Raw genomic sequence first — 14,395 nt, 5'->3', positions numbered from 1 at the left:
ATTTAAAGGATTTAGATCATATTTCCCTGCTGTGGAGAACTTTATCAGCATCTTCACAGTAGCAGAATATGGAAAATTGTCCCGATTCCATCTTTAACTGGTCTCAGAACCCCGCTGCAAGATGGCGGCGGCAAGGACGCGTCTGATTAATCGGATAAGGCGTGTCTTCTAGCAGACTAACGTCATTGCGGACTTTTGAAATGTGTGCTCGATTTATCGATCAAGGTGTCCAGGAATAAAAGGGTGCCAGGTTTATTTGATGCTTACGTACACGTTTGTTTGTTTTAGAAGATGCTTGCGGGATATGACACATTAAATTAACAACTTTAATTACTTTTTTGTGCAAATTATGGAAAATTAAACAAAATAAAAAGTAAATATATAAATAAAATAAAGAAACAACGCGATAGTGCGTGTCGTTTACACCGCCTGTGATCGATGCATCCGTCAGCAGACGTGATATATATCGAACTAACCCATCACGGTTTTGACCAATTTGACAGCCTTGCGGAACTGCAGGTGCGCCTGCTTTAAAACGTGTGCACGTCCCGTTGGCCCGGGCGGGGAAGTGAAACAATAAGCAGCTATGGGAGAAGTTTGTAAGGAGAGGAAGCCGTGGCTTCGTGTTGTTTGGCAAATCTGCAACGTTTTCATGTGTTTGTTCTTCGCTCTGGCGTCGTACGTCCAGGTGAGAGTTTGATTTTTTGTCTTCTCAGCACTTCTTTGAACTGTGATCAATAACTATGTCCTGACTTCCCGCTGCAGATCAATGATCCAGATGCAGGTTTATGGATGGTAAGATTACACAAGAGTACACTTTTTTTTGGTCCATATTTTTAGACATTTTGATCTTTTTGCACAGTTTATTATAAACACCACCCTCTTTTTCAGGCTGGTTACGGCGTCCCTGCAGTCCTGAGTGCGTGTATTGTTGTGAAGCCTCATGTGACAGGTACAGGGATGAGTTTGGAGTCATTTGCCAGTAGATGCTTCGCATATTAACAATAAAGTCCTCATATTAACGTGCATGAAGCTGGTATCTTACGTTGCTGCTGAACTTTACTCGTGCATTTCCCCAGTGCACGTAGCGCCACCCTGCGGCTGTATCCTGACCGTGCAGCTCGTTGCAGAGTTAGGGTTGTGATTTCAATTGTTTGCCTTCATTATTTTTGTTTCCTTTTCAGAGACTTTGCCCTGGAGGCGTGTTGCTGACCTTCATGTGCTGATTTCCAGTGCGATCAGTGCCATGTTGGGATGGACGCTCTACAAAGAGCAAATCACACAGATCTTCCAGAAGGAGGAGGGCAGGTACGCCACACCTCACCTGATCTGAGAAAAACAAACCGTTTACGCATTTTTAGGCTCTCCATTCAAAAAAATGTGCTGCCTATCAGACGGTATAACTATAATGAAGCTTCACTTCATTAAAGGCATTCTGCTGTATCATTATAGTTTAATTCTGTATGAAACACTAATGTAACATATTTTGCAGATTATTATTTTTATACATGGATATTTGATATAGTTTTTATCCCTTTAGAGAATTTTCAGGTCTCGTTTTGACTGCAATTTGGCTCCTCCTGTGTCGCCACTCTGGAAGGTAACAGATTTAGTTTGAATCTCATTTCCATCTTATACTGAGAACTTTACAAAATATTTTTGTCTTTTGTTGTTTTGTTTTTTCTTAACGTTTTGATTTTATATATATATATATATATATATATATATATATATATATATATATATATATATATATATATATATATATATATATATATATATATATATATATATATATATATATATATATATATATATATATATATAACACCCAGCGCGCCCCTGCGGGCGGTTTATCCTTCAAGCTCGGGTCCTCTACCAGAGGCCTGGGAGCTTGAGGGTCCTGCGCAGTATCTTAGCTGTTCCCAGGACTGCGCTCTTCTGGACAGAGATCTCCGATGTTATTCCCGGGATCTTTTGGAGCCACTCGCCTAGCTTGGGAGTCACCGCACCTAGTGCTCCGATTACCACGGGGACCACCGTTACCTTCACCCTCCACATCCTCTCGAGCTCTTCTCTGAGCCCTTGGTATTTCTCCAGCTTCTCGTGTTCCTTCTTCCTGATATTGCTGTCATTCGGAACCGCTACATCGATCACTACGGCCGTCTTCTTCTGTTTGTCTACCACCACTATGTCCGGTTGGTTAGCCACCACCATTTTGTCCGTCTGTATCTGGAAGTCCCACAGGATCTTAGCTCGGTCATTCTCCACCACCCTTGGGGGCATCTCCCATTTTGACCTCGGGACTTCCAGGTTATACTCGGCACAGATGTTCCTGTACACTATGCCGGCCACTTGGTTATGGCGTTCCATGTATGCCTTGCCTGCTAGCATCTTGCACCCTGCTGTTATGTGCTGGATTGTCTCTGGGGCATCTTTACACAGCCTGCACCTGGGGTCTTGCCTGGTGTGATAGACCCCAGCCTCTATGGATCTTGTACTCAGAGCTTGTTCTTGTGCTGCCATGATTAGTGCCTCTGTGCTGTCTTTCAGTCCAGCTTTGTCCAGCCACTGGTAGGATTTCTGGATATCAGCCACCTCCTCTATCTGCCGGTGGTACATACCGTGCAGGGGCCTGTCCTTCCATGATGGTTCCTCGTCTCCCTCCTCTTTCTTGGGTTTCTGCTGCCTGAGGTATTCACTGAGCACTCGGTCAGTTGGGGCCATCTTCCCAATGTATTCTTGGATGTTCCTTGTCTCATCCTGGACTGTGGTGCTGACACTCACCAGTCCCCGGCCCCCTTCCTTCCGCTTAGCGTACAGCCTCAGGGTGCTGGACTTGGGGTGAAACCCTCCATGCATGGTAAGGAGCTTTCTTGTCTTTATGTCAGTGGCTTCTATCTCCTCCTTTGGCCAGCCTATTACCCCAGCAGGGTACCTGATCACGGGCAGGGCGTACGTGTTGATGGCCCGGATCTTGTTCTTACCATTCAGCTGACTCCTCAGGATATGGATATATATATATATATATATATATATATATATATATTTTTTTTTTTTTAACTTTCAAAAAACTTATATATATATATAAGTTTTTTGAAAGTTAAAAATATATATATATATTTTTAACTTTCAAAAAACTTAACTTTGTATAGTTTTTTTTTTTTCTCTGTGTGTGTCTGTATGTGTATATATAATATATTATAATAATTACTGTGAGATTTTTTTTTTTTTTAGAAAAACAATTTAATCCTAGTGATTTTTCTGTTCATTTTTCTGAGGTAAACTCAGAGAATATCCAAATGTTACCTCATATTTTTGTGTCAAAAGAATATCCTCTTCATGTTTTTGAAAATTTAATCTCAGCTAATAAATTTAGCATTGTTAATTTTTTTTTTTTTGTTTGTTGTTTTTGTTGTTGTTGTTCTTTTTTCTGCCTACATTGAGCCTATAACTCAACCATACTTTTTTTGTCCTTTATATTTCATCTGCTCTCTGTTTTCCTTTCCTCCCCCTCATCTCCTCATTTTGTCAGAGCTCCTGTCGGGATACTCAGAGTCTCCACAGCTGCTGCCATCACAGTCTTCCCATTTGTGGCCTGGCTTTATTACCACATCAACAAGGATCTGAGATCAGACTGGCCTTCACACTGTACGACTGCCATTTAGACATCAGCCTGTTTTGGCTGATGAAACATGATTAAACACAAATCTATGACAGCTAAAATGCACTGATCCGTTTGAGTTTTTATTGAACACTTATGTAAAATAATTAATAAAAATAAAAAAGTTTATTATTTAAACTTTATCTTCTGTTAAATCCAATGTAATTTTCAAGTTAAATAAAATAAAGTGAATTTAAGACCAGTCTAGTCTAAAAGTAAACCTTTTCCATTCTTCGGGTGGCAGCATAGACACGGCCAAAAGAGACAGTAGAAGAAGAAGGTTGTGACGTATTTTCCTGTGTTTAGTAACCGTTCCCCGGCTACGGATCTGAAATCAGCCACTTTAGCGCCTTGTGGGCTATTTAAAACTAGCACCGCTGCAGTATAACTGATCTGAGAACAGAAGCCAGTCCGCAGAGTTCCTGTTCACTTCTCATGCTTTCCCAAAGCTGTAGCGGCTTCCTGCTTGTTGTAGCGGTTCTGTTCAGGTCCAACCATGGCTCTGAGTGTGCTGTATCACAGCCTGGGCTGCCGGCTGCTTCACAGCAGAGTCTTACAGAGTCCGGCGAAGCTCACACTCGGCGCTTTACCGAGGCAGTCGGCCCTGAAACACACGCTGTCCCCGCGGAGAACTCACTGCTACCTGGTAGGTCAAACCTGCCTGTGTCCGCGGAGCTAGCACACTTCATTGAAACATTTAACAGAGTCATGTGGCAAACAGTCAGATGATCCGGTCTTTCTTTGTAGTTTAACCAGGTTTTGTTTAGTGACAACAATTTCAAATAGTTTTAAAATACTTATTGGCAAATATTTTTGCTGTCTGTATCGCGCGCGCGGGGGGGCGGGCACTCAATAATTTAGAACCATCTCCATTCACACCTGCTTCACCTCCTAACAGCACCACCTTAACCTAGTTTGGAAACTAGATGAGCCACAGACACGGGGCCAAGACCTGGATTAAACCCACTGCTGGACGAAGATCCATTTTCAGTCCCGTCTCAGGGAAACTGGTTGTTCAAGCTGATTTATTATAGAAAGTTCCAACTCCACATATTTTTTTTTCTTGGACTTTACTAGAGTAGCTTGACATATTTCCCATTTCAAATTAAGCTTTATTTGCCTTATACTGGGCCCTGAAATAAGCAGTTTGAGCTCTAACGAACTTTGAGCCATCCTTTTTCCTGATTGGCTGCCCCTCGTTACATTGCTCTTTGACATAATAAACATGCAAAAGTAGAAAATATGTGAGAAACGTGAGTGTTTGGAGCAGTTCATCTCCACTGTTGCATCATTATGAACATTGGTGCTTGTTGATATTGATGTCACAGCTGTGGGCGATCAGTGTATTTGATGAAATATTAGCTCTTGATTTCCGTGACCTGGGAAACACAACGTGACTGGTGTGATCAGCCCATCAGGAACTTTAAGATTAAACCTTTGTGTTTTTTATCGACCTCGTAGTATTTTTGTGTGTGTGTGTCCGGTGTGAGTTGAATTGTGTGTCATTTGTGTCAAGGTAGGCAACAAGGAGGGAGTCCACAAAAGATGTTTACTTTAATAAAAGATGATTTATTAAACATAAACCAACCAAGACACAAACATCAAGGAGAGTTGATACCTGGTGGAATGGAAGAGACTGAGCAGGTCACCTGGGCCGGCTTTTATAACCTGGAGAGTACAGCTCAGCTGCGTTAGCTGACAATCCTTCCTCATCAACCAGTTATTAATAACAGCAGGCCAGGACGTCTTTGATTACTTTTTATATTGACTGTGTAAATCTGTCTATTCCTAAATGTGACAACCCACCCACTGTCAAACACCACTAAATATAAAAAGTACATACAAATAAGATGGTAATAATAATAAGGTAGCAGCTTTGGTAATGCTAATAGGGGAGTGTAGCTAATTAAGCATTAAGCAGTGTAATTATTACGCTGGCGCATATGTAATGCCTACTGTATGTAAAGCTTACTGTCACAAACCTGGATTTTAGATTGAACCTTCAGGGCAGCAGCAAAATCCAGCGTCTTTCAGCTGAGACAAGAGGAGAAGATGAAAGAGATTCTGTGGAAAGATCACTTTAAAGCAGTAACCTTTGCCTCATTTATGAGCGCTGAGCTGTTAGAGGTCCAAGAGTAGAGATGACTCTCAGTGCAGTTATCATTGCTGCAGACGGGGGCGCTGCTGTTCCTGAAATCAGAGATAAATGCCTTTGTTTTCAAGACTTACAGCAGTGACTTTAAGTAGTTAAGAGCAAAGAGAAATGCATCAGCCGCATTGATGACACCACCCCTGTATCCACTGACCTCATTTGAAACTGTGGCCATATTTAACTGCAGCATTTTTATATTTTACGACTTAAATCAACTCACAGCTTCCTGTGCTTGCTCATTAACAGGTGAATGGGAGTCAGCGGCACACCTGCAGAGCAACGCAATGGCAGAATCAACACAGCTTAAGAACGTTTTCCTCGATGCCTCCTCCACCCTCATCAGGAGATAAGCCAAAGACGTCTGGGGTAAGAGTTAAACGTTTATGTTACAGCTGATCCCCAGCGTGATCAACTCCATTTGTTCTCAATTGAAATTTTCAGACATTAACTAAGTTTTAAAGGTTTCTTTTGTCATATAGGGCAGGGACATGACTGACATTAGGGCCTGTAGCAGCAGTCTGTAGCAGTCTTCTCCCAAACTCAGCTATAACTGATTTATTTAAGGTGACCCAAAGGATATGGAGCTGTTAAAATAAGCTTACCAAGAGTTTATTTGCAGGTAGAGAATGTCAAGACATAAATATCTGTATAACTACACCCGTTCAGTCCTTTTGCTTCCTTTGTGCTCTCTTTAAAGCCTGTGACGTGGAAATCTTTAGCAGTAACGTTTGCCATCGGTGGTGCGCTGCTCGGAGGGATGAAATATTTTAAGAAAGAAAAGGAAGAAAGTAAGTATTTCACTGGTTAATGCGCTCTAAGACTAAACTTCAATGCCTGTATAGAAAGAAACCGCAGACAGACTGTGTATTTTATAGATATAAAGGTTAAATAAAGTGATAGGGGTCCTAAATGCTCCTCCTCTGTGACTGTGTTGCAATTGGCAGTGATTGAAAAAGAGAGGAACAAGTCGATAGGGAAGGCGGCGCTGGGAGGCCCGTTCTCACTCATCGATCACAACAACAAGCCCACCAAGAGCGAGGACTTCCTCGGCCAGTGGATCCTCCTCTACTTCGGGTTCACTCACTGCCCCGACATCTGCCCCGATGAACTGGAGAAGATGATCGAAGTGGTGGATGAAATAGGTATTTAAACCATTTTTTATTTGCAGCGAGAAGTCAAAGTCCTGATTTTACTCAACATCTGGCTTTTTTTGTTGTTGTTTTGCAGACAAAATAAAAACTTTGCCAAACTTGACGCCGATCCTCATCACCATCGACCCCGACAGGGACACACCAGAGGCCTTAGCTACATATGTGAAAGGTAAGAAAGCAACGTGATCAAACTGTGCCTCAGTACACGCACATGACAACATTTTCCACTATGACGTCACGACTCCATCTTAGTTTTCTGTAATTTTTGTAATTCATCTTCTCAGAAGAAAAGCAGAGGTATCAACTGAACCCCTGCTTTTATAGAACTATTAGACTTCTATTAGACAAATAGAATATTTTTCATTTTCATAACACCTTAGTGCTTCTGTGTGTGTATTTATATGTACAAACACTCTTTTGTAGCTAAATACCAAGTCTTATAAACTGATGCTAGAACCTAACAGCATGTCTTTTATCCTGTCTTCCTTCCCTCACCCCAACCAGACTCATACCCTCCCTGAGCCTGGTTCTGCCGGAGGTTTCTTCCTGTTAAAAGGAAGTTTTTCCTTCCCACTGTCGCCAAAGTGCTTGCTGATAGGGGGTCATATGATGGTTGGGTTTTTCTCTGTATATATTATCATAGGGTCTACCTTACAATATAAAGCGCCTTGAGGCGGAAGGAAATTCAACACATTTCTGTTCATCCAGTGGTCAAAAATAACAGCAGACAGACATGTGCAGACATTTCTGTCAAGTAACGTAACACAAAACCTTCACTGTACACAGATCGATGTCCCTAAAAAGCACTCTGAGCCAGCATCACCTGATGGTCAGACTGTGAGAGGACAAGAATTGATTCTGTTTGGTCTGTTTTTGCTTTTTAATGATTGAGGAAAATAAGAAATATCGTGACTTATGTGAGCAGTGTTGCAGTGGTTAGCACTGATGCCTGACAGTGAGGTGGTCCTGGGTTCTGTGTGGCCTCGAGCTCCAATGACACTGAATGGGATAGGTGTTGAAAGCGAAAACAATGCAGGTGTGCACAGATTCAGATCAGGGACAAAAAGTTGCAAATAAATAAAGTTTTTGTTTTTGGAGTTGTGGTTGCAGGTCTGCAGGTGAAAGTGGTTTGTGTTGATTAGAGCTTCTTATAAAATCTGATTATTATGCCGTCATTTAGCTGCTTTACTCCTGTGTTTCTAGGTGTTAAACTTTCTTACTGTCTCATCTTTCAGAGTTTTCCCCAAAGCTGATCGGTCTGACGGGAACGACGGCTCAGATCAATGAAGTTTCCAGAGCGTACAGAGTGTACTTCAGTCAGGGGCCAAAGGATGAAGACAACGACTACATCGTGAGTTACCGTCTGCTCTCAATCAGCTCCCAGATCTCGTGATTTCCTTCAGTTACTAAGTTTGTGTCTGTCTTCTGTAGGTCGATCACACAATCATCATGTACCTCGTGGGACCCGACGGAGAGTTCGTGGATTATTTCGGACAGAACAAAAGAAGTGTGGAGATCACCAACTCGATAGCGGCACACATGAGGAGGTTCAAGAAGGGAAAATGAGCAGCAGCCCATTAAAGCGGACTCATCCTCAGGTGTGTCTCTGCATCACTGCCGTCTTATCTGGGCTTTTATTTATTGTGGATACACTACTCCATAAAGATACATATCTGCAGTGACACTCGGTGGTGTGCAGTATGCCTGATATTTGCATCTTACTTTCTATGACTCTGTGATCATTTTGCAAACTGTGGAATAAAAAACAAACAAACCCACACACAGCCAAATGACCTTGATATAGTTTCATTTCAAGCTTGAATGACAAACATTTAGCTTCATGTTTTTAATGTTTGATTTTTAAATTAAAAGTGGATCTATTCTTTTTTTTTTCTCTTCATATCAAACATGGCTAAACTTTCAAATAATGTGCCAACATGCATGTGCGTCACACATTAAGGCTTCAGACTCTAAATTCTTAGTTTCAGCCTGTCTTCTTTACCACTGTTTTCTCTGTAACATGCCACAGAGCACGTATATCTATAATGTGTTCACCTCGAGTAGCCAATCAGAAGAACTCGGCCTTAAAAGAAGAGTGATGTGGGCTAAAACAGCTTGTTTCAATGAGACGATTGGAGGGACGGCACCAAGACCCAGTATGGGCTAAATAAGGATTGTTATTGAACAGAGAATCATGCAAAGCTGCTCTAATTGGGTACAAGCTGTAGGATCATGAATAGGGATGGGTATCGTTTAGATTTATCCGATACCAGTACCAAACCGGTACTTTTGAAACGGTGCCGGTGCTTAAACTGTGCTCGAACCGGTGCTTAAAGAATGGAGAACGCAAACTTTGTCCGAAAACCTCTCATGTTTAGCCATTTTTTGTAAAAAGATAACAATGTTAGCCTTTTCTGCAGCTATAGGGGATTTAAGGCATCACTCTGGGCTGGAAGCAGCGCTTAAACAATGGAAAAAACACAAACGTTGTCCAAAAACCTCTCATGTTTAACTGTTTTCCACTTTTTCTTTGGTCATTTTAGCCTTTTTGGCCAGGGTGAAGGGAGTATCTGCCATCAAACAAGAGGACAGCCGCATGTAACTACGACAGTGTTCATGATTCATGAATGACACCACAGCAGGCTAAAAAATATTAACTTTGTTCACTTACTTTTAAAAAACATGATGTTTAATGTCTTAAAATATAGAAAAGAAAGAGAATGTGGGTGATTATGGGTTTAATTTTTATAGCTCACTTTGAAACACTTAACATTGAAAAAGAATACTGTAAACAAAGATGTTTAATATGTTTAGAAAAAGCCAGGAGATGAGATTTAAAGCAGGACACAGAAGTTGCTTGTTTGGGAGGGACAGCAGACGGGGAGGATTCGAAGCAGCAGAGGGAGTCTCCAGGTCACACGTGATCAAAATGTGTTGGTGACTCTGTGCCTGCAGTTTTATACAATGCAATTAAAATTAACTTTAGGTAACATTTTTTTAAAAACTGCAAGCAGGTGTTTCTTTAAGTGCAGCTGCAAAAATCTATGATGAGACCGGCTCCCATAAGAACCACCCCAGGAAAAGAAGAGCAGCAGTTTCCCCTGCAGCAGAAGATCAGCTTCCAAAAGCACAGCAGGTACCAGTACCTCGGGTCAGAGCTCACCTCAGTGCTTTTTGCAGTTCAATCTGGAGACACGTGGAAATGCTGCAAAGAAATTAATGAGGGATCATTAAACTGGTAAAAACTGCTGAGATAAAGAAACAAAATGATGTGTCTAACAGATGTTAGACTCGTGGAAACCTGGACTTTGGTCTGATGTCAGATCAGCTGTTTTAATTAGATGCTGAGAAGGTGAACAGATGGTGTCTGCATTAATCGTTACCATCATACAGCATGGAGGAGACACTGGTGTAGGGATGAATTATCTACTGAAACTGTTGGACATCTTTTCAGAATTTGAAATCACCATGGCTACCACAACATCCTGCGGCGACGTCCCATCCCAGCTTAGCGGGATCAGTTTTTTAAGAAGGAGGAAGGAGCTAAAATACCCCCAGGCTCTGTGAGGAGCTCACTGAGCAATGGCCTCAGCAATCACATGACCTAAATCCAGGTGAGATGGTTTAGGTGTGAATTACAAGCAGCCGCGAGGAGTGTGCGAAGGGAGTATGAAAGCACAGGTGTCTGTGATGTTTTATAGCTTGGGAGACTTTAGTAACATTCTACACTGTAAAGAAAATGAGTGAATAAAGGTGGCAGATAGACAGAGACGGAGAAGGACAAACTCTTGACCTTTCATTCTGGAGGCAGCTGCTCAGACTATTGAGCCTCGAGTATTTGGACTGATTAATAAGGTGACAGGAAGAAACTGTGTGGATGGAAACTGTTTTCATAGGCTGGCAAGACGTCCAATTCACCAAACGCCAGCAGCAGGAGTAACTTTTCCACTACAGATGAATGATCAAATACCAGAATTTCAGATTAAACCATGTAATCTATCTTTCAAGTAATCTATTATTTGGTGATTATTTTCTAAGGCAGGGAAATAGTGTTTGAAGGAAAAATCAATGGGTTAAATCAATGGGTAGGAGAGCAGTGTATAGACTGGTGTGTTCTACTGTAGCAGGAGCTGGATGTATTGTGTTGACAAAACTTTATCAAATCTCCTTTTTGTAGATATTGTATTACCTGGTCTTTCCAATATTCTTTCTCCTAAATTGCTACACTTTTGTCTCTCTTTGCCATCACTGATGTATGATGTTTTGAGAGAGGTTTAACATATCAAAAATATTTAGTCTTTGTCAATTTGTGGGGCTTTATGCCCAAAAATCATAGCTATCTGTATCAGTCTGTGACATATTCCTTCCTGATAGACTCATCTGATCATCTGCTGATGAAAATTGAATTCAAAACACTTTCGCCTCATTGTCAGCGAGTCCATGAAGACTGAGCTCAGCCATAATGGATAAGTGTTTTTAGACAGCCCTTATCCACAGGCTGATTGTATCATTAAAAACTCACCGTTCACCATTTGCTGGATAATTTCCACCGTCCTTTCCTTTGGAAGAAAATCTCAACCATTATGTAATCATGTCTAACAGACAACAAAGAGGGACTGCGATCTTACCACCAGCCAGTATTGATTTATTAATATCCCTTCCGCCTGTGCACCTGTTGTAGTTCCTCCTTTGGAAATCAGATTAGAAAAGCAAACACAGCAGCCGCTTGGCCCTCCGAGGCCAGACACCACCCTCATTCCTGGAGGAGAGGGGGCTCTCAGCGCTGACTGCTCTGTGAACCATCCACAGGGGAACACATTGATTTCTGGATTAAAAGGCTCTTACATAGAATATATATATATATATATATATATATATATATATATATATATATATATATATAGCATCAGCTTCTCTTTTGTGTTTTTATTCATGATATTATTTTGGTCAGCTGATTTGATTTTGTGCTTTAAACTATACAAACTATACAAAAATTACATTTTTACACAAGTGAAACCTCATGTTAGACCTCTTTAATATGTACCAGACTGAGGAGGAGGATTATCAACACTAGGGGGCAGATCACAGTACTTTTCTGTTTTTCTTTTTGTTTTGGGGGGGGTTTTCTCCACAATCGAAAAGTTATCAACAGTTTGTAAATGATCATATCTTGCATAACTGTGACACAAAGTTTTTGAGGTTTGGTTTGGGCTTCTTGAAGAACATTAGGGATGCAATATATCAGGAAGTAATATTTTCCTTTTTGTTGCTTCTTGTTTGATTTTATTGTTTCTTTTGAATTTACTCACATATTTCGCACTGATTTATTGTCACAACAGTGCTTCACTCTGTTGTACATCTGTTGGCAGAAGTGTCGTGTAATAATAAAAATAAAGAAATATAATAAAAAATCTGCTTCTGTGCTTTCTTTTTACTTTCTTTTTAATTCTAACCGAAGAGCAGTGAAAGCTAAAACTAAGCTTCATTCAGACTGACAGCACGGTTGATCTGCGATGCTGTCAGGCTCCATCAACACCTTCCACTATCGCTCATTGTGTGCAGATCAATCGTGTTGTCAATCTAAATGCAGTGGGGTGCTTTCTTTCTTTGCAGCAGCAGCTTTGGCTCAGAAATGACACAAATCTGTGCTGGGCTTAATCCTAGCCCAACAAAGCTGACTATGAGCTCAACAGAAAGCTTCTTGCACATGTTTGTGGCAACATGATTAGATTTTTAAAGCATTTATTGGAAGTGTGCTTTGCAGTAGTTGTACTTTGATGTGGATCCTTTTCTTTCCCATTGACCTCCTCACTTTGTGCGCTCATCGTTAGATCTGTTTTCCGTCGGGTCAAAGCTTCGGTCTTTGCACCGCACAAGCAGCTGATGGGGATTTTCTCCCTGCTTCTTCTTTTTCATCCCGCAACCCTTAAATTCATATCTCATGGCCTTTTCACAGTCAGACTTCAACATGCACATTTGCTGCCGTGTTGAGACATGACAGAGGGGTCGGGGTAGTGTAAGTCCCTTTTGCCAGACCTTCAAGTGACATTAGGAGGCTATTAAATCAGCGCCAATTAGACTGTCTGTGATGCACTCCCAGACAAAATGCCCATATCACACGGATATTCTTTCTCAGTATTACCATATCATTTCCTCTGCTGTGAGAAGGAGTAATTATAAAAAGTCAAAGTTCAATCCATCAGGCGGAATTTACCCTCAAATGGAATGCAAGAGTTGAGAGGGCCATTTGTTTATGAAGCATATGTTACAGTTTGCTGTTGTCATAATGCTTAAAATGCATGTTTATTACAAGAGGAAACTAGCAAGTACATCACTATTATTTGTCTGTAAATGCATTATTAATCCATGAAATTACAGTGAACATTCTTTTATCATTTCTAAGGTGGCTTAATCAAATATTGACCCACAGTCTGAAGTTAAAAAATGTCCCAGTTTTATTTGTATGAAATTGTGGGCTGTAGTTCTGTTTTGGAGCCTCAGATTTGCATTTTTCCATCTCCATCTTGTTTTCTTGAAACTGGACATGATATGATGAAAGTGAATCTGATTAAAAATACAAGAAACACCTCATGCTCATCAGCTAATGACTTCTGATTGACCTATTGTTAGCTAACTAGCATATCCTGATTTATCCCGCTTTCTGACATAATAATAACAACTGTAATTTACTAAATGACTTTCATATTAAATTTAGCATCAGCTCCATGGTATCATCACATTCACTTTAAATGTGAAAGCTACCCGGAGCCAGCATCAGGGGCTCACAGGCCTGTCTATTCCTAGTGCCAGTCCTGAGCCCTGATAAACGGAGGGCTGTGTGAGGAAGGGCATTCTCCATGAAACTGGTGCCAAATCAAACATGCAGATCCAGCCCCTGGGAAATAAGGGAGCAGCTGAAAGTACCATCTTCATATTGTATTCATTATGACTTTAATCAAGTGAGTGGGCCCATAAACTTTGGGGGGAAGTGTTGACTGAGATCTTAAAGCAGTTGACTATTACACAGGCAGAGGAGCCTCCTCTTGCTGATCATTAAAAAAAAAAAAGCAGGTTTAAGGCACTTCTGCTTTGACTTCACTTTGCAGACCAAGAAGGTATGTCCAGAAAGTTTATCATGAAAAATAAAATTCCAAAAGTATAAGAGAGAAGGCAGTAGCAATCAAACAACATACACACCTAATGAACAAGCACTTGGCGACAGTGGGAAGAAAAAACTCCCTTTTAACAGGAAGAAACCTCCAGCAGAAACAGTAGGGGGGTGACAGAGACAAGACAAAACACATACTCTGGAGCAGAGCCAGAGATGAATAATAACTAATCATTAACTGCAGAGTTGTGTGTAAACAGTTAAAAAGGTGAGTGAAGATGAAACACATATCCAGCCCTAACTACATGTTTTATCCAAAA

The 14,395-nt window shown here is 41.0% G+C and overlaps 2 protein-coding genes across 3 annotated transcripts; both read left to right on the top strand.

The window, feature by feature from the left end:
* The first annotated feature begins 509 nt into the window (after positions 1–509).
* On the top strand, positions 510–3,857 carry tmem220 (transmembrane protein 220). Its single transcript, XM_085272134.1, has 6 exons — positions 510–688; positions 766–795; positions 892–952; positions 1,185–1,308; positions 1,541–1,600; positions 3,536–3,857. Exons 1-6 carry the CDS (start codon positions 587–589, stop codon positions 3,666–3,668), a joined length of 510 nt encoding a protein of 169 aa, XP_085128260.1. The 5' UTR covers positions 510–586; the 3' UTR covers positions 3,669–3,857.
* A 122-nt stretch (positions 3,858–3,979) lies between these two features.
* sco1 (synthesis of cytochrome C oxidase 1) lies at positions 3,980–11,811 on the top strand. Of its 2 annotated transcripts, XM_085272133.1 has the most exons (8): positions 3,980–4,310; positions 6,063–6,182; positions 6,514–6,604; positions 6,761–6,958; positions 7,044–7,136; positions 8,203–8,318; positions 8,399–8,565; positions 9,511–11,811. In XM_085272133.1, the coding sequence occupies exons 1-7, from the start codon at positions 4,161–4,163 to the stop codon at positions 8,531–8,533; spliced, it is 903 nt and encodes a 300-aa protein (XP_085128259.1). In that variant the 5' UTR covers positions 3,980–4,160; the 3' UTR covers positions 8,534–8,565; positions 9,511–11,811. The 2 variants fall into 2 exon arrangements, with proteins under 2 accessions (XP_085128259.1, XP_085128258.1); XM_085272132.1 differs by lacking the exon at positions 9,511–11,811 and having other exon boundaries at positions 8,399–8,757.
* Positions 11,812–14,395: the final 2,584 nt, after the last annotated feature.

The sequence above is a fragment of the Mchenga conophoros genome, linkage group LG4 (genome assembly GCF_057382185.1).
Source record: "Mchenga conophoros isolate Kocher_MC1m ecotype Shallow Benthic linkage group LG4, M_conophoros_male_GT1.1, whole genome shotgun sequence".
In the NCBI taxonomy this organism is placed as follows: Eukaryota; Metazoa; Chordata; class Actinopteri; order Cichliformes; family Cichlidae; genus Mchenga; species Mchenga conophoros.
The sequence above is the reverse complement of the archived record's forward strand: the minus strand, read 5'-3'. Positions and strand labels throughout refer to the sequence as shown.

Excerpts from the sequence above, each read along its gene's own strand:
- sco1 (XM_085272133.1), top strand. The coding sequence starts at position 4,161 with ATGGCTCTGAGTGTGCTGTATCACAGCCTGGGCTGCCGGCTGCTTCAC. Across the intron at positions 4,311-6,062 it reads GGAGAACTCACTGCTACCTG|GTGAATGGGAGTCAGCGGCA; the intron begins GTAGGTCAAACC and ends GCTCATTAACAG. Across the intron at positions 6,959-7,043 it reads CGAAGTGGTGGATGAAATAG|ACAAAATAAAAACTTTGCCA; the intron begins GTATTTAAACCA and ends GTTGTTTTGCAG.
- tmem220 (XM_085272134.1), top strand. The coding sequence starts at position 587 with ATGGGAGAAGTTTGTAAGGAGAGGAAGCCGTGGCTTCGTGTTGTTTGG. Across the intron at positions 1,309-1,540 it reads TTCCAGAAGGAGGAGGGCAG|AGAATTTTCAGGTCTCGTTT; the intron begins GTACGCCACACC and ends TTATCCCTTTAG. Across the intron at positions 1,601-3,535 it reads CTGTGTCGCCACTCTGGAAG|AGCTCCTGTCGGGATACTCA; the intron begins GTAACAGATTTA and ends TCATTTTGTCAG.